The sequence below is a fragment of the Suncus etruscus genome, chromosome 13 (assembly GCF_024139225.1).
Source record: "Suncus etruscus isolate mSunEtr1 chromosome 13, mSunEtr1.pri.cur, whole genome shotgun sequence".
In the NCBI taxonomy this organism is placed as follows: Eukaryota; Metazoa; Chordata; class Mammalia; order Eulipotyphla; family Soricidae; genus Suncus; species Suncus etruscus.
Genome location: NC_064860.1, coordinates 89,531,760 through 89,556,063, shown reverse-complemented (window position 1 = coordinate 89,556,063; position 24,304 = coordinate 89,531,760). Strand labels below are relative to the sequence as shown.

The following is a 24,304-nucleotide window of genomic DNA, read 5'->3' as shown; positions in this document are numbered from 1 at the left end:
TTCCTGAGTGTAGGTAGAGTCAGGAGTTTCCCTGAGCATTGTCAAGTATGGCCTAAAAGCAAAATCAAAACAAAATCAAGGCAAAATTAAATAGTTATAGACATTGAAAGATTTAAAGAAGTGTTACTACGTTTAAACCAAAATATACATATACCTATCAGTTAAAAAAGCCAAGTGGCATGATTTTGGACATTTTCCAGTTTATTTTCATTACAGAAGAGAACATTTTGCACACGATTACAGAAATGGCAGTTTTGAAAATATTTAAAATAACTTCAAGATACATTCACAGTGAAATATACAAAATAGCTGCTGAAGCAGGAAATACTTATTCACAGTATCAACTTCATTAATTTATGGAAAGGAATATGGACCATTATCTATCTAGAAGGTAGCTAAATTAGTGTTGTAACTAGAGACAAATATAACACTTAAAACACTTCCATGAGACTATTTTCAAAATAGTTTTTGACCTCAAGAGTGAAATTTCTCAGTGGCAAACTTGAGATAAGAAGCAATTTAGTCCAGTGTGTCTCAACTCTGTCATAAAAGTCAATTACACATGAACAGTCTTCAACATACTTCAGCATCAGAATGTGAAATGATACACATTTAAGGCAGAAAAAAGCAAACACACCCTCCAACTATTAACAAGTTAACATAAGATCTAAGCTTACAAGTTAACATAAGATCTCAACTATTTAAGTAACTTAATTTTCACAGTGAGTCCTTTTCTCAGAACTTCCTGACTTATGATTCTGGGAATATTTATACAGTGTCTATGAAAGTTGGATGAAAAATGGCCAGTGGTAAGCTACTGCTTTGTTTCACTTGCTTTTGGGTCACACCTGGAGGTGTTCAGGGCTTACTTCTGGTTCTGTTCTGAGGGATCGCTCCTGGTGGTGCTCAGGGGACAGACCATATGGGTTACGATGGACTAGCATATGGGACTGTCATGCAGAGGTTGATCTTCTGCCTTATCCACCATAGTATAGTGGTATACTAATAATTGAACTAGCTCTTGAAAAGAAGAAAATGTCTTACTGAAGTATTTACTGATTTCTGTCATAGAAATATGTCCATACAGCATATTAAAATCCAGCAACTCTTTGATAAATGGCTCACAGTATTCCTGAAACTTTACAATCTATGCCACTCCAGGAAATCCCTCCCTATATGGTCATCACCCTTAAGTATCCCTTTATTAGGTATATTTTTAGATGATAAAATAGAGATAAAAAGTAAAATTTCATTATTCTAAACAGTGTTAAAATTTAAAAAGATCACTAAAATCTGAAATATTCCTACTGAAATGAAGTAAATTATTTCACATTTATTTAAATGAAATTCAGGAAATTAAAATGTGTATATGGGAAACAAAAAAAAAAGGTGGAATAAAAAGAAACAAGATAAGAAAGACTTCCTAAGATATATAAATCACCATATTGATTTTGGAGAATACCTACTAAATTATAATATAACTTGCAAAACTCCATCTTGTTTAAGTCCTTGAAGCTTACTTAGTCACAAATCCTGAAGATGTATCCTGTCTTCTTTGGCCACAGTTTTGATGAGATTAACTAGCACTTCTTAAATAATACTGAAAAACAGATAGCTTCACATTGTACACACTATTTTGTCACAGTAAAGGTAAAACCAAATTTTGTTATAAGAATTGAAAATCTGCACATCATGCCTTTAAATCACACTTTGGGCAAAGGCTGGCTGGCGCGAGCAGGAAATTCTTCTGGTAGTAAAACGTGAAGTCTGCAAGTTGGACATGTCCCCTGCTGTATCAACCAAGGTCTAATGCACTGAGGAACAAAAAGATTCATGTCAGTCTTTTGGAGTTAGTCTAGCAGAGCTAGCTCTCTGAATTACCAAATAACACACTTTTCTTTGGGCCTGAGATCCTTATCTGCTGACTATCAAACCAACTGTTATAATCATGGAAACCTCTCTACAATTTGCAAGCACACTTTTCACTGTTTATTAAAATCCTTTCCCCAACTCCGATTTTCAAATGACCAGAAATTCTAACAAGGAGACTGAGGAAATCCAGTTTTTCTTTTTTTCTTTTTTTTTTTTTACTACATGTTCTCATCCATAACTCAGGAAAAGGAAAAGTTTTAATTAAACATATAAAGATTACCAACACTGTACTTACAGAATTTTAAGTTAAAATCATAAATAACTGCTCAGATTGCTTTCTAAGATGATGATGATAATATTCTTTGTCTATAAACTATTGAAATTCTTTTGCTTGAATAATGACTACAAAAATATATAATCGAGGAGCCGGAGCAGTGGCGCAGGGCTTAAGGCAGCCGCCTTGCCCAGGCTAGCCTAGGACGGACCTCGGTTCAATCCCCTGGTTCCTAATTGATCCCCAAGCCAGGAGTGATTACTGAGCGCATATAGAGAAGTAACCCCTGAGTGTCACTGGGTGTGGCTCTCCTTCTCCAAACAAAACAAAACAAAACAACAACAGAATATATTATTGAAATTTTGTGTGTGCTATATTCACTGGCACTTGGCTCTGTGCTTAGGAATAATTCCTAGCAGTGTTTGTGGGATTCAATGTGGTACCAGAGATCAAATCAGGATCAGCCATGTACAAGGCAAGTGCCTTATCTTGTGTTTTCTCTCTCTCTCCCAAATCATTTTTACTTGTATAAATAATGGAGAGCCAGGTCACATTCAAGATGAGTAAGCATAGGTACCATGAATAAGGTTCACTAACTAACCTTCTTTATATTCAATAGCCAATGTTAAAAAATAAAAAAGTTCTTATAGATAAGGCTTGAAATGACATTCCATATATATGGCTATAACTTACTTCTCTGGGAAGCCTGCATTTATAAAATTATATTTTCTGTGTCATACTGCATCTCTGCAAGGCAAAACTGAGATCATAAATTATACCAAAAAAGTACCAGATAGGCAGCAATCAGGAATTAATCTATATAAAATGTCAAGAATCAACAGAAGATATATCAGCAAGTCAAAGCATCTTCAAAAGCAAATACAAATATGTGTAGTATGCCTTATAATGGAAGAGGGCTACAATTGTGTGTAGAAAAAAGGATACTCCAGAGGATAAGACTGTAAAATAGTATCATTGCAAAACTATTTATGGAAACTGCCTACTCCATATAATTTTCATGATATTATCTCCTTCTGTTAGAATGGTATATGGAGACCTCAGAAAACATGATATAATCATAGTTAGGTGTATTAATAGTCAGACTTGAAAAAACAAGCATAGATTGTTTGTATGGTAACATCAAAGCACAGAATTAGATTTAGTGGAAATCGTAACAAGACAGAGTGAAATAAATAATGATATAGGTATTTATTTTCAAGTAAATGGTAGAAACATTTCACTTGAATATGGTAGAATAGATTAAAATATTAGAATGCAAGTTTAAAAGGCTACCTGAGAATGGAATTTATGAGCACAAGGCAAAACTGAGAGACTGTCAGGAGAAAGGCTTTCATGACAAATCACACAAGGCTCCTCTTCCTCCTCCTCTTTATCCTAAGAAGGAATAAACATAAACTTAAATTCAGTTTACTACTTCTCCCTATACTTAAATGTATTTATATTCAACAGTCTTTTAGTCTCACCTCATCATTTTCTTCTTCCCATGCGGCAGAACCTTGTGAATTGAGAGGTTCCCAGGCTGAGTTGGGAGGCTGGGGGGCGTTAGACTGTGGTGGATTTGGGTTAGATGGGACAGAATTACCATTTGGAACTGATTTTTCCTGGTTCTGAAATAAAAATATTAAGTATTCTTAGAATGATTTTAAAATGTGAAGAACTAACAGAATAGCACAAAATTAGAAAATGGGTGAAAAAGTACACAAAATGATCAGAAATATTTAAACAAAAAAATGGCAATATTGCACACATACATTCAGGCCCAAGTAAAGTCTGTGTATTTCTGTTTTAATAGAGGCTACACTGAAAGACTCTTGGGATGGGGAGAGATACTGCTAGCAATCCTCAGCCAGGTGACACAGACCTGATGCTTGATTGCTTTTCTGGTGCTTGGGGCCTTGAGGTCCTTGGGGGTCATTAGGGCTAATATCCTCAATTTTTTTTGGCGGGAGAGGAGCTTAAGTGCTAAGAATAAGACTTGAGGTCTAAAGCCAGGCTTTTGTTTGGCACATCTAAACGATATTCCTTACCTCAAATAAATATTCCTAGGAAATAGAAGAACCTCTGAGCAGTTCTCAGGAGGTGCCATTAGTAATTCTTGGCCAACCAGACTACTAAGTTATGGCCAAGCATATGATGCTTCTCAGGCAAAATATTACTGAATAGTCAGACCACCCTGTTGGTGTTGTGGACCTTCAGAGTGACACACAGTGATGCTCAGGGGACTATATGGTGCCAGGAAATAAATTATTATTTATTATTTCTATTAACTAGAAATCTATCTTTGGCCTAAATATTTTATATATATAAAATCCTTTTAATTAAATAAAGTATTTAAAAATAATTCAAAGTAACCCAGTCATTTAAAAAAGACCAGTTATGTATTAATAAACTATAAATTAATCTATACTTAATGATTATAAGAGTAACTGATATAGACTACTGAATATATTACAGGGACTTTAAAACATGTTATAAATATAATTAAAATATACAATCACGAAATATAAGATCAAATATAAAGTCTTCTCTTTTTTATTACCTGAGATATCTTGGGGTCAATAAGTTGGGAAATCTTGTAAACAATTTCATTAAATGTCATTCCAGAGAAGGAATTTCCATGGGTATCTTTTAATTTCTGTAAGAAACCTGTAAGCTCGTTTCTGAAATAGATCAAGGAAAATGTAGCGATTTTTCGTACTTCCTGGAGGATATGCTGCCCAAACAAGGTATAAAATTCTATCATATGATTCATATATAACATATAGATATTACTCTTTAGATGTCTGATCTAAAAAGAGTTCACAAGTCCACCTATTTTTACTTTAAACCAAACTAAAAACTACTAATGTGTTTATTAATGATACTTAATGTTTTTATGAATGGCATATTTTAGCATTTACTTTCTCTTCAAAATGAAACAACCATAGGAGGGGCCAGAGAAATAGCATAGCAGTAAGGCATTTGCCTTGCATGAAGCCAATCCAGGATGGATGGTGGTTCGAATCCCAGCATCTCATATGTTTCCCATGCCTGGCAGGAGCGATTTCTGAGAGCAGAGTCAGGAGTAATGCCGGGTGTGACACCCCCCACCTCCAAAGAAACAACCATGAGGTTGAAGGTAGGGTGTTTGCTTTGCATCAGCCAATCTGGGTTCATTCTCTGGCATCTCATAAGGTCCCAAAGCCTACCAGAATAACCCCTGATCATTGCTGGGTGTGCTACCCCCAAAAGAAACAATCCTGCCTTTCTCTTCAAGCCCATGTTCTTTCTTGAATACCTACTCTATTGCTTAGTTTCTATGTATTTTTGCTTATTTTTACTTTGAAGGAGCCTGTGCTCTCTCTTGAATATACTTTTCTCCCCTTTTCTCCTCTTTTCTCTTTGCAAATAAGTTAGTTTTAATACCTTGCTTCCTCAAAAAAAACAGAAACAACCACAAACGCATGCACAGGTATGCTTCTGTGTAAGTGTCTCTGTGTGGTGGTAGTGGGGAGTAAGTTTTGGGCCACACCAAGCAGTGAGTGCCCAAGTCATACTCCTGTGCCAGGGATCAATAACCAAGGCAAGGCAAATCAAACATCTTAATCTTTATATTATATCTCAAACACAAGACTTAACAGCTTAAAAAAAATACTTTCATTGTTTTGTTTTGTTTTGCCACACCAGCACTGTGCATGAGTTACTTCTAGCTCCATGCTCAGCAATTATTTTTTTCTTTTTTTTTTAGGGTTCTTTTTTGTTTTTTTTTCCCTTTATTTAAACATCTTGATTACATATATGATCGTGATTAGGTTTCAGTCATATAAAGAATACTCCCTTCACCAGTGAAACATTACCACCACCAATGTCCCAAATCTACCTTCATCCCTCCCCACCCCTACCTGTACTCCAGTCAGGCTTTCCAGTTCCCTCATTCATTCACATGATTACGGTAGTTCTCTGTGTAGTTATTTCTATAACTGCACTCACCACTCTTTGTGGTAAGTTTCATGAAGTGAGCTGAAAGTTCCAGCCCTCCTCTCATTGTCTCTGAGGATTGTTGCAAAAATGACTTTTATTTTTCTTAAAACCCATAGATGAGTGAGACTATTCTGCGCCTCTCTCTCTCTCCCTCTGACTTATTTCACTCAGCATGATAAATTCCATGTATATCCATGTATAGGAAAATTTCATGACTTCATCTCTCCTGACGACTGCATAATATTCCATTGTGTATATGTACCACAGTGTCTTTAGCCATTCATCTGTTGAAGGGCATCTTGGTTGTTTCCAGAGCCTGGCTATTGTGAATAGTGCTGCAATAATATAGGTGTGAGGAAGGGGTTTTTGTATGGTAGTCTTGTGTTCTTAGGGTATATCCCTAGGAGTGGAATAGCTGGGTCAAATAGGAGCTCAATTTCCAGATTTTGGAGGAATCTCCATATCGCTTTCCAGAGATTGGACTAGACAGCATTCCCACCAGCAGTGGATAAGAGTTCCTTTCTCTCCACATTCCCGCCAACACTGATCGTTTTCATTCTTTGTGATGTTATGCCAATCTCTGTGGTGTGAGATGGTATCTCATCCTTGTTTTGATTTGCTTCTCCCCGATGATTAGTGACCGGGAGCATTTCTTCATGTGCCTTTTGGCCATTTGTATTTCTTTTTTATCAAAGTGTCTGTTCCTTTCTTCTCTCCATTTTTTGATGGGATTAGATGTTTTTTCTTGTAAAGTCTGTCAGTGCCCTATATATTTTAGATAATAGCCCCTTATCTCATGGGTGTTGGGTGAATAATTTCTCCCACTCAGTGGGTGGCTCTTGTATCCTGGGCAATTATTTCTGGCAGGTTCAGGGCAGTATATGTGATGCAGAGGATCAAAACCAGGTCAGCCATGTGCAAGGCAAACACCCTGCCCACTGTGCTATCACTCTGGGCCCAGACTTTCATTGTTTGTAAAAGCTATTTTTCTCTGTAAAAATTACTTTTGTTATCTATATATTTATGCTCTCACATATTTATATCATACCTCTGAATGCTCTCTTAAACTGGAATTAAAATGTCCCTTCTTAATTGTTACTATTGCTTTCCTTTCTCTGTGATCAATGTTAAGTCTTAATTTGGTAAAACTCAGAGCAAAATAAAAGATCAAACAAAACAGGAAAGTAAAGTCTTTCTTTGATTTGGGATCACACCAAAAACTCAGAACTTTCTTCTGGGTCTGTACTTAGAGATACCTCATGGCAGGACTTTGTAGAACTTATGAGATGCCAAGGATTGAAACTAGACTCGTTGGATGCAAGATATGTGCCCTACCAACTAAACTATTATTCTGGCCCAGTAATGTGACAATTAGTAGTTGTATTTCTTTACAAAACCAACAATCTACATATATTTTTGATATGACATGACAGGATGAAATATTTTTTATCTAAAAATGTCATGCCATTTGTTAAAAAATTAATATATATTAATATGGTAATAACAACTTTAATATTATTAACTTTAATTTCATCACTATCATCTTCATATAATTATAATTTTTATTCTGAAGCACTGTTGTACATAGTACTTGAATAAAAATTATAATCTTCAAATAAAAGTGTTGGTAGACACTAGTATTTTTTTTTTTTTTTTTTTGGTTTTTGGGCCACACCCGGTAACGCTCAGGGGTTACTCCTGGCTATGTGCTCAGAAGTTGCTCCTGGCTTGGGGGACCATATGGGACACCGGGGGATCGAACCGCGGTCCGTCCAAGGCTAGCGCAGGCAAGGCAGGCACCTTACCTTTAGCGCCACCGCCCGGCCCCGACACTAGTATTTTTTGTTGAATATAACCTTTCATTTTTGGCTAAAAATTTAATATATTTTTCTTAGTTTCAATGAATATCTATTACATTTCTAAAGCATGTACTTAAGGACATAGAACTAATATTACTAGAATTGATATAAAACCAACAAGTTCCCTGTGTAGCCAAAGCAATAATGAGAAAAAAGAAGAGAGGGGGCATCATTGCTTCCTACTTTTAAAAACTAGCTTGCTCTTCAAGCCCGTGTTTTTCCTTGAACATGTATCTGGCTTGCTTTTGTTTCTTTATTACCTGTGTTGTCACTTGAACATATTTTCCTTCTTTATATCCTCTCACATCTTTCTAATTTAGTTTCAATAAAATCTACATGGGGGATGGGGTGGCATGATAGCACTGGTAGGGTGCTTGCCTTGCTTGTCTTCCAAATAGCTGACCAAAGTTCAATTTCTGGCATCCCATATGGTTTCCTGAGCACTGCCAGGAATATCCAGAGTGCAGGTCTAGGAATAATTCTTGAGCACCACTAGGTGTGGCCCCAAAATAACCAACCAACCAACCAGCCAAAAACAAACAATAAAAACTACTTTGCAGCACTAAAAATATAAATTAAATAAGTAAGCAAAACAGTGTAGCATGGGAATTAAAAGACACCTAGATCAGTAGTACAGAATGAAAAGCTAAGAAATAGATCTTCAGATACATATACAATAAATTTAAGATAAAGGAGATTAGAACACAAAAGGAAGAAAGGAAAGATACTTCAACAAAAGTAGACTAGATAGTCACATGCAGAAGAATGAAAGTGGGTAACACTTAATACAACTTAACTAAAAACAGATAAAAATCATAGATGTTAGGTCCAAATTCATAAAATGTATGAGAGAAAACATTGACAAAACACTACATAGTACTAACTTCAATAGTGTCTTCCATAATTTGTATTATCAAGTAAAATAAAGGAAAAATAAACAAATGAGATTACATCAACAAAGTCTTCTGATCATAATGGAAGAAAATATTATCAAATCTTATGATTGAAAGGGGTTATATCCAAGATATACCCCCAAAAATTCACATACTGAACCAAAAACAAAAACAATAACACTACTGAAAAATTATATAAAATCCTTTTTCAAAGATATACAAAATAACTGAAGAACTACCAATCCAGCCAAGTTCACTTCAAGGCACATATCCAAAGGACATTTCAACACTAATATGAAAGATCTATACACACTTATGTCAAATATATTACTGTTTACAATAGCTAAGATGGGGAACAACTCATGACCAATAACAAATGAGTGAATAAAGATGATGTGTTATATATTTTCTTTCTTTTTTTTTTTTTTTTTTTTTTGGTTTTTGGGCCACACCCGTTTGACGCTCAGGGGTTACTCCTGGCTATGCACTCAGAAATTGCCCCTGGCTTGGGGGACGATATGGGACACCGGGGGATCGAACCGTGGTCCGTCCTACGCTAGCGCTTGCAAGGCAGACACCTTACCTCTAGCGCCACCTTCCCGGCCCCAATGTGTTATATATTTTCAATGTAACATATATTCAGTTATAAAAGATGAAATCTTGCTACATCATGGATAGAACTGGATGGTATCATGCTCTACAATATAAAACAAAAAGAGAAAGCAAACACCAGATAGCTTTACTTATATATGATACATAAAGAAAAAAAATGAAGAATGTTCGTTCAGATCACAATATTAAGGCTGCTAACTGGTAGTGCAGAAAGTGATCCAAAATAATTCCACGTATTTAAAATTTATTTATTTTCTTTTGGGGACACACCTGACAGCATGTAGATTTATATCAGGGCTCAGGAATCACTCATGGTGACTTTGGAGGACCATATGAGGAGTTAAGGATTTTACCTAGGTTAATTACATGAAAAGTAAATGTCCTGTCCATTGTACTATCTCTCTGATCCCAATAGTCTATGTATTTGATGAAAAAATATTGGTATCAATATGGTTATGTATGTACTATGGTATCACTGTACCCTTAATGTATATGAACCTACTTTTTAAATTGTCAGAACTCAAAAAAATTTTTAAATTATTTTGTTAAACTCCTAATTGTAAAAAACACAATGCAATCATTTTTAGATATTGTATGTTCTTTTAACTGGGTTTATACAGAACATAATCAATTTAAGAATTCATGGTGGAAAGATAAATATAATTACTAAAGCTGGTGGCATTTTAATTGGGTAAGTTTACAACTAGTTTTACTTTCACAATAAGTGAGAAAAAAATCAAAGTTAAAAATATTTGTTCTATCATGAACACTTTAGAGAAGTATTTTAGCATTTATATGGATCATATCCTCTATTTATTAAATTTCATTCTCTTTGCCAAGTCCATGTTAAGAAAATGCTATGATTTCTTTGTCCATAAAATATGACAGGTTCCATCATGATGACAAAAACTGTGAAATATAATCTCTACTTGCCACTAAGTAGAAAATAAGTTACCTGGTTTGCTGAGGAAAGGCAGTTTTCAGCCTATCTATGATTCTTTCCCAATTCATCACGGAGAAATCACTTCCCTGAACTGCACTAGGAGGCACAGCTCCTACACTGGGAGGCACAGTTCCTGCACTGGAAGGCACAGCTCCTGTACTGGGAGGCACAGCGCCGGTACTGGGAGGCACAGCTCCAACAGGTGCTGGCATGGTCCAGGCTATACCAGTCACCTGGAAGAATAATAATTATAACTCATCAGCATTAGCTAAGAGGAAGTAACATTTTATGATAAAATGACATTCCCATACCTCTGAAATGAGAAGAATGAAGAGAAATACAACAGTACATATTCCTTTTTAAATAGCACAGCATTGTTAATAGCAATCCATATTCCAAAAATAAAAAATGCTACTCTCAACAGTTCAAAGCATAAGTAACATTTGGTATATACTTATTTCTATATAATAATTTAAAACTAAAGACAATTTAATTGTTTTTGTTTTTTTGTTATTTTTTTTTTTTTTTTTGGTTTTAGGCCACACCCGGCGGTGCTCAGGGGTTACTCCTGGCTGTCTGCTCAGAAATAGCTCCTGGCAGGCACGGGGGACCATATGGGACGCCGGGATTCGAACCAACCACCTTGGGTCCTGGATCGGCTGCTTGCAAGGCAAACGCCGCTGTGCTATCTCTCTGACCTCAGACAGTTTAATTGTTAATGAATAAATAAGCTATGATATAAATAGATCTATTTGAGCATGTGTGAGGGCCACATAGTTAAAGAGGTGTGGAAGAGTATCTATGGTATGAAATTTTTGTTGAAAATTTTAAAAACCTGGATGCAGAGGAAAATGATGTAAGTATAATGCAATATGGACTGGTACAAAGGTAAAGGCACTGGTCATATATGAGATAGCACAAAGGTAAAATTCATGCAAGTGGCTGACCTCAGTTCAAGTTCCAAAATCTCAAAATTTCCCCCAAGAACAAGGAGCGCTACTTGGTATGTTTTTATATTATTGGTTTCTAATGATTAGTATACTCTTATGTTTAGAAAAGAAACACGCTGAATTTTCAAACAAATAAATAGGAGTTTACGATTATAATGTCGATCTAATGTCTCATGAGTGTTATGGATGTTTTCCTAGTGACACCTATGTGCTGTGAAATCACCAAAGTGCAGTGTTTAAGTAAGTTTTGGTGGTTCTTTCTTAAATAATCAGGCTCAGGATTGAAGCGCATGTTTTGAATACAGGGGTCCAAGGTCCTACAAGGTTCCTTACCTATCACTTGGTGTGCCTTTACAATAGTTTATTTAAACAATATCTGTAAATGAGCATCTGTGGAGTCCTAATCAAATCACTTCATTTTATAATACCGCATCTTTTTCTGAAAACTGTATGCATTTCTTTCCAATTATTATTGACAATATTATTACTTTTTTAGTGACAGTATAACTACTACTAGCAGTCATGAAAATAGCTTACAAAAATACTAAGAGCAGGAAACAAGTAACCCTCAGGGTATTTTTCAATTATTATCAAACTTATTATCATTCATGTAGTCTATTAAGAAGAGATCTATACCACGGGAAGTCGAGGTTGGCCAGGGGTAGAGATGATTCCGGGGCAAACGGCAGGCAGCTGATTAACAGTGAGTATGGGTCTAAAGAAAGTCTCTTTCACAGGAGGTCTTCCCAAGAACTGACGTATCTGAAGTAGAAAAAGTAACAAATAAAAACAAACCCCCACAAATATATTTAGGTAAGACCGAAAGTTTGGAAGAAAACAGTGATTTCAAATAAGTATAGAGCATATGAGAAATGCTGCCAGACAATATATAAATACTTGAAAAAAGCAAAAGATGGTGAAGTATGAACAATAAGAAAGAAGAGAATTAGGTTCTAGTCTTGCTTCCCACATAGTTAAGTCACCATGCAAGTCAAGTGAAATGGTTAAATAAGTGATCTTCAAAGTTCTTTCCCAAGTTTCACATAGAGAATTATGTAATGGAGCAACTCAATAAGAAATGCCCATGTTGAGCAAATCAATACTCAGAAAATCCAAAAAGAATGGAAGTTAGCTACAGAAAATATTTCTTTCACTATTATTTGAGAGACTCCTACCTAGCAGAATGGTGACATTTTACTTAATACCACAGACAGTTAAAAAAACAAGATGGAATAGATCTGAAAAGAAATTTTCCTATACTAACATGTAGGCAATTTTGTGGGTTTGCCTGCACTTTTCTATGGACTGTAGCAAGCTAGCCCTTCTATCAATAAAATAAATACCTTATTGGCTGAGCTACATAGGATGATATATTTCCTGAGAATCAACTATATGCTAGCTTTAGAACTGACACAAAGCAGGATATAAGTATTAGTTGAGTTTTTAAAAATGTACCACAGTATATATCCCAAGTCTAGACCACCAGAAAAAATTAAGAATTTTATGATGAAGAAATCAGGTCAGCATTCTATTTTTTGTTTTTCTGAACCCAGGGAATTACACATGCAGATCATATCAATAGATGCAGAGAAAACATTTGTTAACATCCAACATCCATTCATAATTAAAAACACTCAACAAGATGGGAGTGGACCGATTTTCTCAATATATTCAAAGCCATTTACCACTAGCCCATGGCAAACATTATACTCAATGTAGAAAAACTAAAAGTCTTTCCTCTAAAATCTGGCACAAGGCAAAGTTGTCCCCTCTCACTACTCCTATTCAACAAGTACTGCAAGTACTTGCCTTACCAATGAGACAAGAAAAAAAGGTATCAATTTAGGAAAAGAAGTCAAGCTTTCATAGTTAGTGGATGACATGATATCCTATTTAGAAAATCATAAAGACTCTATCAAAAAGCTTCTAGAAACAATATTCATATTTAAAAGTGGTAGACTATAAAATTTACAAGCAAAAATCAATGGCCTTTTTATAAACAAATAATTATAAAGAAGAAATAAATATTAAAAAACAATCACATTCACAATAGTATCACAGAAACTCAAATACTGTGGAGTCAACTTAACTAAAAAAGTGAAGGATCTACATGTAGAAAAATAAAAAACACTGCTTCAAGAAATAAGAGGACAGAAGGATATGAAGACCTATATCCTATACGTGCACCAGGACAATTAATATCATTAAAATAGGCAATACTCCTCAAAACATTGTACGGATTAAATGTTATCCTTCTAAGGATACCCATGATATTTTTCAAAGGAGTGGATTAAACACTTCTGAAATTCATTTGTAACAGTAAACATCCACAAACAGCTAAAGCAAACCTTAGTGAAAAGAAAATAAAAGGAATAATTTTCGCCAACTTTAAATTGTACTACAAAGTAATAGTCATTAAAACAGCAGGTACTGAAATAAAGACACACCCTCAGATCAATGGAATAAACTTGAGTATTCAGAGAATGTTCCCCAGACATACAATCAATTCATCATTAACAAAGGAGCAAGAAACACAAAATGTAGAAAGAAAAGCCTCTTCAATAAGTGGTATTGAGATAACTGGTCAATCATATGCATAAAAGAGAATTTAGACCTCTATCTAATACCATACAAAATGGCCAAATCAAAATGAATTAAAGACCTTGATGTAAGACCTGAAACTATAAGGTATATAGAAGAAAAGTAAGCAAAACACTCCGTGACACTGAGACTAAAGGCATCTTCAAAGATAAAACACAACCGTCAAACAAGTGGAAGCAGAGAAATCAAAAGGTACTACATTAAACTGGGAAGTTTCTTCACCTCAAATGAAAGAGTGACTAGGACATAAAAGTCACATACAGAATGGAAGAAACTATTCACCCAACACCCATCAGATAAGGGGCTAATATCTAAGATAAACAAGGTACTAACAGAACTTAACAAAACATCTAACCCCATCACAAAATGGGGAGAAGAAATGAACAGATACTTCCTCAAAGAAGAAAACCAGATGGCTAAAGGGTACATAAAAAAATGCTCCACAGAGCTAATCATTAGAGAGATACAAATCAAAACAACAATATATTATCATCTCATGCCACAGAGACTGGCACACATCACAGAAAATAAGAACAACCAGTGCTAGTTGGCTGCAGGGTGAAAGGAACCCTTATTCACTGCTAGTGGGAAAGCCATTTAGACCAGCCTTTATGGAAAACAATTTGGATAGTCTTCACAAACCTGGAAATTGACCTCCCATATGATCTTGTATTACCACTCCTAGGAATATACCCTAGGAATACAAAATACAATACAAAATTCCCTCTTCACTCCCATGTTCATCACAGTTCATCTCAGCTATTTACAGTAGCCAGAATATGGCAACAACCAGGTGTGTCCAGGTGCCTGATAACAGATAAATGACTAAAGAAACTGTGGTAAGTATACACAATGGAATACTTTGCAGCTGTTCAGAAAAAATGAAATCATGAAATTTTTCTATATATGGATGGACATGGAGTCTATTATGCTGTGGGAGAAAGATAGACACAAAATAGTCTCACTTATCTGTGAGACTTAAGAAAAATAAAAGCCAGTAAGGTAATAATACCCAGAGAAAATAGAGATGAGGGCTGGAAAGGGTAGTCCATGATATGAAGCTTACCATAAAGACTGGTGAGCGAAGTTAGAGAAATAACTATACTAACAACCACCATGACAATGATTATGAGAAAGAGAAATAAAATGCCTGTCCAAAGACAGGCTAAGAGAGGAGGGAAATAAGAAACACTGGTGGCAGGAAATTAACACTGGTGAAGGATGGTCTACATTCAATGACTGAAACCAAACTAGGAACATGTTTGAAACCACGGTGCTTAATATAAGTAAATTATAAACAGAGAAACGAAACACTCTTGAACATGCTCAATGGACCATATGGGATGCCCTAGGATAGAACTCAGGTCAGCTGTATGCAAGTCAAATGCCCTACCTTCTGTTCTATTGCTCCAGCCCTGCATTTTTTGCATGTTTCAAATTTTTCATAATACAAAATTTTAGCCATCCCCTCAATGTTTTAAGAAATAAATTATACAATCAAAAAATCAAAGTGAATGAAGAAAATTAAAATACTGGCTTAAGCTAGAAAGGTATCCATCATTCCAGACATCTTACATTAGACTACTGCACATAAAGAGCATTATGACTATCCTTTCGAATACAAGAATCTTAGGGACCAGGAGAATGATATGGGCTTAAAGGACTGAGCAAATGCTTTATATTCTGGCATCTGATGATCGGAGTGGTGTGGGTTATTAATTCTCAGAACCATGTGATCTCCTGAGCACTAGAGCAATGCTAGGATCAGGGAGGAGCCCCTCAGGCAGATGGCCCTAAAACAAACCACAGAAATAATTATATAAAATATAAAACAATACTAGAATCTGAGAGCACATGAACTTTAGTCATCAGTCCTTCCAATAGAATTCTAAGACAGTTCATTTTTCCAAGACCAAAACAGTTCTTTATAGACAGAACTTAGGCCAGATTTCTAGTGATTTCTACTGTATATTATCACCTCAATTTACACTACATAAAAAGTACACCACTTCTGGCTCTTATGTTACTACACTGTTCCACTAATGCTCAGTGTGCACTCCTGTATTTAATGCAGCTGTTAGCTTGACCAAAGGCAGTAGTGATTATGACTAGGAAGCCCAAAAGAGAGGCATATACTTCTAATATCAAGTCAAAGAAGTTGTTAGCATTCTTATCAATCCTATAAAGTCCAACTGCCAGTGGATCTTTGCCCATAACTAAAGCTCATAATAAGCCACATCAGTGTCTGAAGAAACAGACATAAATATCACCCAATAGATTTATTCTAAAATTATTTTTTGTTTTGATTTGTTGTTTTATTTTTTTTCCACGGAGGAGGGGCATACTTGGCATTACTCAGGAACTCAGGACTTCCCCCTAACTCTAAGCTCAGGAATGACTCCTGGTAGGTTTCAGGAGACCATTTAGGGTACCAGAAATTAAACCCACATCAGCCATGTGTAAGGGAAATGTCCAACCTGCTGAACTATTTCTCAGAACCTCCAACATTATTCTGAAAAGCTGTACGAGTCTAATGGGGTAAAGTACTGATTCCCAGAAGAATTGATATAAATTATACAAGATAGTGGGCTGAAGTGGGCGCACAGTGATAGGGCATTTGTCTTTCATGTGGCTGACCTATGACAAACGCAGATTCAATCCCTGGCATCCCATATGATCCCCCAAGCCAGGAGCGATTTCTGAGTGTAGAGCCAGGAGTAAACCCTGAGTGCCACCAGGTATGGTACAAAAAAGAAATAAAAGAAAAGGAAGAAAAAAAGAAATGATAGAGATAAATTTTTAAAATTAAGATTTATTAATATTAATAGCAGGAAAGAGACATATAGGGAAGCTATCCTTAGTGGAAAAGATAAAAAAGAATAGGCTTTCCACTTGTCACCTTTTTTTTTTTGCCCAAGAAATTTTTATGTGACCTTGCGTATATAAAATAGGCACACAAATCAAACATTTATTGATAAGAAATCATAATTATTTTTAATTTTTACAACAACCAACCTGTACTTTCAGTTGCATACATACACATGTATTTGTGACCTATGTGCAGTTTAAGAAGCTAGGAAATGGACATTTAAAATTTAAAGTGAAGAAAATCTAAAATAAATTGAAATAGTAAAATCCAGCCTGCTGGAATATTACGTCCAAATGTTGTTGTTATCTAAGATGATTGAGAGAGTTTGAAATTCTGAGCATTGACATTTTCCATGATAATATAAGATTATGATAACTTAAAATATGTTTATTAGTAAGCCAACAAATACATATCTAAAATCTTGTGTATTGATCTCAACTTAGTAAATCAATTAGCTAATATCAGATGGAAATAGAACAGAAGAAATGAACTTATTACAAGCAAAATGCACACCAGTCTATTCAATTTTGAGTTCACATTAAACATACTCAGTACACTATATCAAGATGAAGATAGCAATTTTTACAAAGCACTTGTTTCTTACCAGTACGTCAGGACTGGGTGGGGGGGGAGGAAGCAGGATTGGCGCCATGGTCCTCAGGGAAATTCCTTGTTTCACCTTGCCGATCTGTTCATTGTACTGAGTCTAGTTGAACAGAAGAAAGATTTTAGAGAAAAACATTTAATCAAAAATAACAAGTTGGACGGTTTTGAAGCCTGTAACAGAATAGTAATCCTCAATGTCCTGTATCAGAAATATTAAAATATTTTGGACATAATAATGATTCTATATACTTCAATACCTAAATGTAGAGAGTTGTTTATAAATTTAGAGATATTTGTGGACAGAGAAAAATAAGGCAAATAACTCATAGACCCTTGTAATTATTCAGTATTCCCTAATTTTTAGCACCAAAACTAGAACTGCTGGCATAATGTAAATAAAATCTAAAAATTCAAGAGACTATAGATAATATATTAACAAACAGTTGAGAAAAATATATTATTAAGAAAGAATAGGCAATACTTATTTAAATAATGTTTACCTCAAAAGTGACACCTCTAGCTTTCTTTAGTTACATGTACCCCTTTTGTTTCATCTTGTATTTTAAAGATTAAGACTATAATAACTAAAGTTGAACAACAATGCTTTCAGTAGTCAACAGTTTTGTACTGTCTTCATTTGCTTTACCATATTATTTGACAACTATCTACAAGAACTGGAAGTAAAGTTCTTAAGAAATAAAAAATGACCAAGAAACTAATATAGAAGGTAGGTGCTTGAAAGAAACAAGAATAAAGAATAAACAGTTATTCTGAGGTCACAAATTTTTATTAAAATTAACAGAAATTTCAAGCACTGATAAAGTTTGAGTATGAGAGAGTATAAGAAAAAAAGTCAAGACTACTATGGAAATAGCTTAACAAGTAGACAGTACTGTATATAGTTAAATTTAGTCAAAAAACAATCAACGTTATAATCAATTTTAAATGAGAATAGATTATATTGGGCTCCCAATATAATGATATATGATACCTTGGGACACGAATTACTTTATTTTACCACATATTCCTGCATTTTTTTTTTTTTTTTTTGGTTTTTGGGTCACACTCGGCACCGCTCAGGGGTTATTCCTGGCTCCATGCTCAGAAATTGCTCCTGGCAGGCACGGGGGACCATATGGGACGCCGGGATTCGAACTGATGACCTCCTGCATGAAAGGCAAACGCCTTACCTCCATGCTATCTCTCCGGCCCCAGCATTTTTTTTTTTTTCTATTAAACTAAGAAGTAAGGAAGAAAGAAAGGCTGGGGACTAGGGACCAAATGATCTCAATGCATTGGCTGGGAAATAAATAAGAACAGAACTAAATGTCCAAGCCAAAGTCAATGATAATAGAATCAAGGGACCTAAACTTTAACAATATATATGGTAGAGGAAGGTTAACAATGGTGATGGGAAGGGCCCTGACTCATTGTATATCTGAAATCCAACTATGTAGACCACAACTATTTAAATAAAATAAAACTAATGAAAACCAATAGATTATAAATAGAAAAATATTCTTAAACCAAATGGATAACTTAATATTCAGTGAGTTAGTTTGTTATCCTTAGCATAGAACTGATTCTTTTGTACTGTGTAAATAATTATACAAAATTCAAGATTGAAAACTAAAATTGGCTGTTTGATGTTCCTTAAATTCCAGAGGTTTGTAATCAAAGTCAAGACATTTACTACTGATTGGAACAGAGTTAGCCTTGGAATACTAGAAAAACTCAATGAAACACACTTTTATTTTCCTCATTTACTACACTAAGAAAATAAAAGACTAAGGATATGAGTCTATGATTTTATCTATAATGAATTATACAGAAGCAATCAATCCCAAACTTGAAAAGTCAAAATAAAAAATGTTCTTGGGTTTCTCTAATACCTATTTTTAAGATAAGATGCTTTCTTTAAGAATATGTGCCCTACTGGGGACATATCATGATCATACAGTGGGTAGGGCCTTGGACAGCAAACCTGGGTTTGATTTTCAGCATAATATATGGCATTACCATGGGTGATTCCTGAGCTCAGGGTCACGAGTAACCCCAGAGCACCACTGCGTGTGCCCACCCCACAAAGAAAGTATGTTCCCTACAAAAGCCATTTCACTCTCTCTCGATTTCATAACTTACCCTGAAGTATGCAATCTTGTTTCTGATATCTGTCACAATCGCATTCCAACTTTCCACACCAGCCTTTAACCGTTGTGATTCTGGATTACTAGTATGGCAAAGGAGACACAGAGAAAATTTATTCTTTTTTTATGCACCACTTAGTTTTCAAAAATTTAATATGTTAATTAGTATTCAAATAAAACAACCTAATAATCTCCATTAGAAACATCTACAATAGGCACACAAAGTTGTATGAACTAGAAAGATGAAATGATTAATATTTTCAGGAATATAATTTTTGCATCCAGAATACTAAGTATTTTCCTATTCTGGCTAAATATTTTTTGTCATATTACAAATGTACAAAACATTTGCTCAGGAATCCCTCCACTGAAGAAGGGACAGAAAAGAATCAAGAAAGAAATCTGTCCTAGCTATACAATCCTTGTGAGCAGTTTTAAGGCTCTTGATTCATTTTAGAAACAAATTTTAAACTATCTTCACATTAACTCTCACATCATAGGGTAACAGATTATCTACCAAGTTCTTTTAAAAGTAAAAATCCCAATGGAAAGGCAAATCAGAAGAAAAGAGTATCCAATGATTGCCTTTATGCAGTATTTAAACTGCACAAATATGACTGTCAGTCTTGCCCCCTAAGTTTTGGGGGGCCTTTATTATCTAGAAGAGATTTCATATTTATGATTTCATCCTTACCCATCACCCATCACAACACCCATCACAAAAGCTCAAGTTATAAATGAAATCATCTTATACAAAGAAGCTTAATAATATTCCATTTGTAGAGTATCTTCTCTAGCTATCAAATTTAGAATGATCATATACAGCTCTATTTCCTCAACCCAAATGCACAAATACACATCCTGCAAATGTGCTAGATATCAGAGAATTTGATTTTTGTTTTGTTTTGTTTATGGGACACCACTGACTGCTCAGGGCTTACATCTGGCTCTATATTGAAGGTACTCTCCTGGCACTGCCCAAGGAACTATATGTGTTGTCAGAAATTAAACTAGGATAGCAAGAGCCTTACACCCCTCCCCTACTCATAGTATCTCTTTGATCCCAAGAGATTGTGACTGAGGAAGAATAATGACCATAAAACTAATAATCAGAATCAGACATGCTTATGCAAGGACTGCAGCATATCCCCAGAAAGGCAAGAATCTGGCCAGAGTTCAAGACCTTGCATGACCTCCTGAACATTGCCAGGTGAAGTCCTGGAATTCCCTGGTCAACGATGGGTGGCCTGCTGATCCGTGACACTACAGAGCCCTAGTAGTGATACTTGGGCCTTTGCTTAGAACTGCAGGCCTGGCAGGTTGAACATTCCTAGAAGTACCCCAAGTGTCCTGAGTACTGCTTAGAAGGAAAAGAAAAATTGAATCACTGGAAAATAATTATATCTTGGTTCCAGAAATTGAAATTTAGAAATTTAACTTTGAGACTGTAAACCGAGAAATTACATAACAAGGATGATACGCTCATGCAACCTGTCAGATACCTATAATCACTTATACAAACAGGAAACTACTTTTGAGATCATTTTAAAGCAAGGATAAAAACTGATCACCGCTGGATGTGCCCCCCAAAAACAAAAGTGAATAAATGATATTTTTTTAAATCAAGCTTTCTTCTCTCAGAAATTTTGGGGCAAGGCCAGAATGCTAGCACAGCTACAGCAGTAGGGAGTTTGCCTTGTATGTGGCCGACCTGGGATAGACCCAGGTTCAATCTCCAACATTCCCTATGGTCCCCGAGCCTGCCAGGAACAATTTTTAAGTGCAAGCCAGGAATAACCCCTAAGAGCCGCTGGTTGTGGCCCAAAAATAAAAAAAAACAAACAAAAAAACAAAACTGTGGTAATTAAATATAACCTGGAAGTACTTTCAAATAAGATGCTTTAAGAAAGAAGGATAGTTACCTTGCTGCCATGTGAGTAACCCTATTAAGTTGATGAACACATTCCTTTTCTGTCTGCTCCAGGTGAAGCAAACCAAAATCTCTACGACACTGTAAGAAATAAACCTAAAAATATTTGAGAAAAAGAGAAAGAAGCTGAAGACAACCTTTTAAATTTGTGTATTGTCATATTAAGCACTTAAACTATTATTTAATCTCAAACAACTGATCTTGATTTTAGTTCTTAAATTAAATGGTTACTAATGTATTCTGTAACACCCATGTTCAAATTTGTATATAACAGAAATCAGCTCAGCAATGATCTCAAAAAAAAGAATTGAATCCAATTGACATTGTTTAAGTATTAGGATTTTTCAAAGCTCATAAGTAACATATAAAAGTAAGTTTAAGAACTCTTGCACCTCACTCACTACAACGGAATTACAATTCCCCAGACCCACTGTTAAGTTGAAAACATCAAAACTGATGGTGTTTAGAAACAGTCTCAGTGTCAGTGCCTAGAATCGTAAGAGTATCCTACTGCAGCTTCCATTAAATGTCTAATCCTTTCACACCATCATAAAGGCAAAAATTAAGAGAAAAAGTTTTAATCATACTGACTGTTAAGCTTGGCTATCAACTAGAAAATAGATACACATCATCTGTATATTTTGAGAGATCCTACCCATGTTATTCAAGCAAATTTAGGGCAAAAGGAAATCTGAAAGCAGATTTTGACAGTGGAATGTATGTCATATTTTGGAAGAACTCTAAAATAAATATCAAAGAATGGCGATATCATGACAGTGAAATATTATCATACGTTTTCTAACTAAGCTTTTTTATGAGAATTTTCCTTAATTTTCTATATATAAAAGAAACACAACAATTTGTAAGGGTAATTTTGGGGGGAAATAATGCAAAGTATTAACACTGAAGTAATCAAATATAAAATAAGGATCAAAAATTAAAAAGCACAAAAGCTGAGTTGTATTTTTTCTAGCTATTCCCCCCAAATTTTATTTGTTTATTCAAAAAAGTTTTTCTTCAATTTGTATTTGTGTAGTTTGGTATACTATTGCACAAATAAGACATCCTAACCAACCTGTCTCTCTCCCAAACTCTCTTCCTGTCCTTTCCCCCTTGCTATATACCTCCCTGCCTCACTCACCTCAGCAGTTACAGCTCTGTCAGTTTCTGCATCCAGTTTGTCTGAGTAGGTTTTAATAGTGCTTTCCAGATTATTCTTCTCCAATTCCCACTGAGATCTGAAATACAGTATCATGGTAAAGTAGGTAACATTGGATCAAGGACAGAATTTTGTACAATTAGGAGAAAAACTATTCAAACTATTAAATGTGCAGAAAATAATCTCTTGAAATAGTTGTAAATATCAAATAAAAGACATTTCTTAACCCTTACTATCACTGTTAGTCTTTATTAACTATTAAAAACCCTAATGTTGCCTTTATTATCAAGAGTTTGGGCCTTTTGAGGCCAAAGAAATAGTACTATGGCAGGGTAGGGTGCTTACCTTGCACATGGCCGACCTGGGTTTAATCTCTGGTTCCCTCATATAATTTCCCACCCCTGCCTCACTTCTACCAGGACTGTTTACTGAATAAAGAACCATGAGTAAGTCTGAGCTTAATCAAGAACAAACAAAAAAGGAGTTTGTGCATTATAAGTCTGTCAATACAGAAGTCATGTTTAAAAGCTGGCTCTAACACTCTGTAGGTTCAAAAGTTTAGGCAATAAACTTTACTTCTCTAAATCTCCCATTTTTTCATGTGTACATAGAGATGAACATTTTACTTACCTCAAAGAACTGTTTTAGAAAATCACTCAGATAAAATATGCAAAGCATTTTATGTATGGACATACTAAGCCTTAATAAAAGGTTAGCTATTCTCATTATTAATACATAATTTTACATATTGTGAAATTACAAATGTTTTAATATCTCATCTACAGCAACCAGATAGGTTTTCTTTGGATTGCTATCCAGCTAACTCATTACATTAAACTATTTTACTAGATTTCTCAATGTTCATATCCAACACTTTGAACTGAAAGAAACTATATCTGAAGGAAGAAGGGAGATGATAATAAAAACATTTTTAAGAAGGGTATTATGAAGGGAAAATGGCTACCTACAATGTTTCTCTTTTTCTCATTTTACTTCAGCTTTCTATTCTTGAGTTCTAGAACTCTAAATCACAACAATTATGTCTTAGTAAAAATGAATATAATATTTTAATGGGGTTTTCACAAAATTTATATTCAATGTTTCATTATTAAAAACAGATACTTGAAAACCAGGCAAACATTAATGAGAAGACTGGTAAACAATATATTACTTAAACTGTTAATGCCAGAGTATTATCATGGCAAAATAATAAAATATTTAGCGAGATATATTAAAAACAAAGAAGCAGTGAATATTTTACAAAAACTCTGTGTATTTCATCAAAATAAAGAATGTTTGTATTTCAAAATAAAGAAAATGAAGACAACCTACAGAGTAGAAAGTGTTTTCAAATCATCCATCTGATAAGAGATTTGATTTAAAATACATAGATTCTTGAAACTAAACAATAAAAACAAATAAATAACACAACTTTAAAATGGCTTGGATCATTGAATAGACATTTCTTCAAGTTAATTCATAAGGTACATAAAGTCAAAAGTACATAAAGAAAAAGAAAAAAAACATCAAATTAGTAAAATGAAAACCAAAACCACAAAAAATACTACAGCATATTCAATTATATAAATGGATAAAATAAAAACACAT

At 34.8% G+C, this 24,304-nt stretch overlaps 1 protein-coding gene across 1 annotated transcript in view; it reads right to left on the bottom strand.

The window, feature by feature from the left end:
- Window positions 1-1,500: 1,500 nt before the first annotated feature.
- The window catches only part of DZIP3 (DAZ interacting zinc finger protein 3), a 76,942-nt gene continuing 54,138 nt past the window's right edge, over window positions 1,501-24,304 (bottom strand). The window contains exons 23-32 of the mRNA XM_049785603.1: window positions 22,679-22,775; window positions 21,530-21,633; window positions 19,603-19,690; window positions 17,459-17,560; window positions 12,021-12,146; window positions 10,447-10,667; window positions 4,707-4,827; window positions 3,631-3,774; window positions 3,440-3,541; window positions 1,501-1,814 (exon numbers count right to left, since the gene is read on the bottom strand). Of these exons, the coding sequence (XP_049641560.1) occupies window positions 1,704-1,814; window positions 3,440-3,541; window positions 3,631-3,774; window positions 4,707-4,827; window positions 10,447-10,667; window positions 12,021-12,146; window positions 17,459-17,560; window positions 19,603-19,690; window positions 21,530-21,633; window positions 22,679-22,775 (1,216 nt within the window). The 3' untranslated portion in view covers window positions 1,501-1,703. The remainder of the gene's footprint in view (window positions 1,815-3,439; window positions 3,542-3,630; window positions 3,775-4,706; window positions 4,828-10,446; window positions 10,668-12,020; window positions 12,147-17,458; window positions 17,561-19,602; window positions 19,691-21,529; window positions 21,634-22,678; window positions 22,776-24,304) is intronic.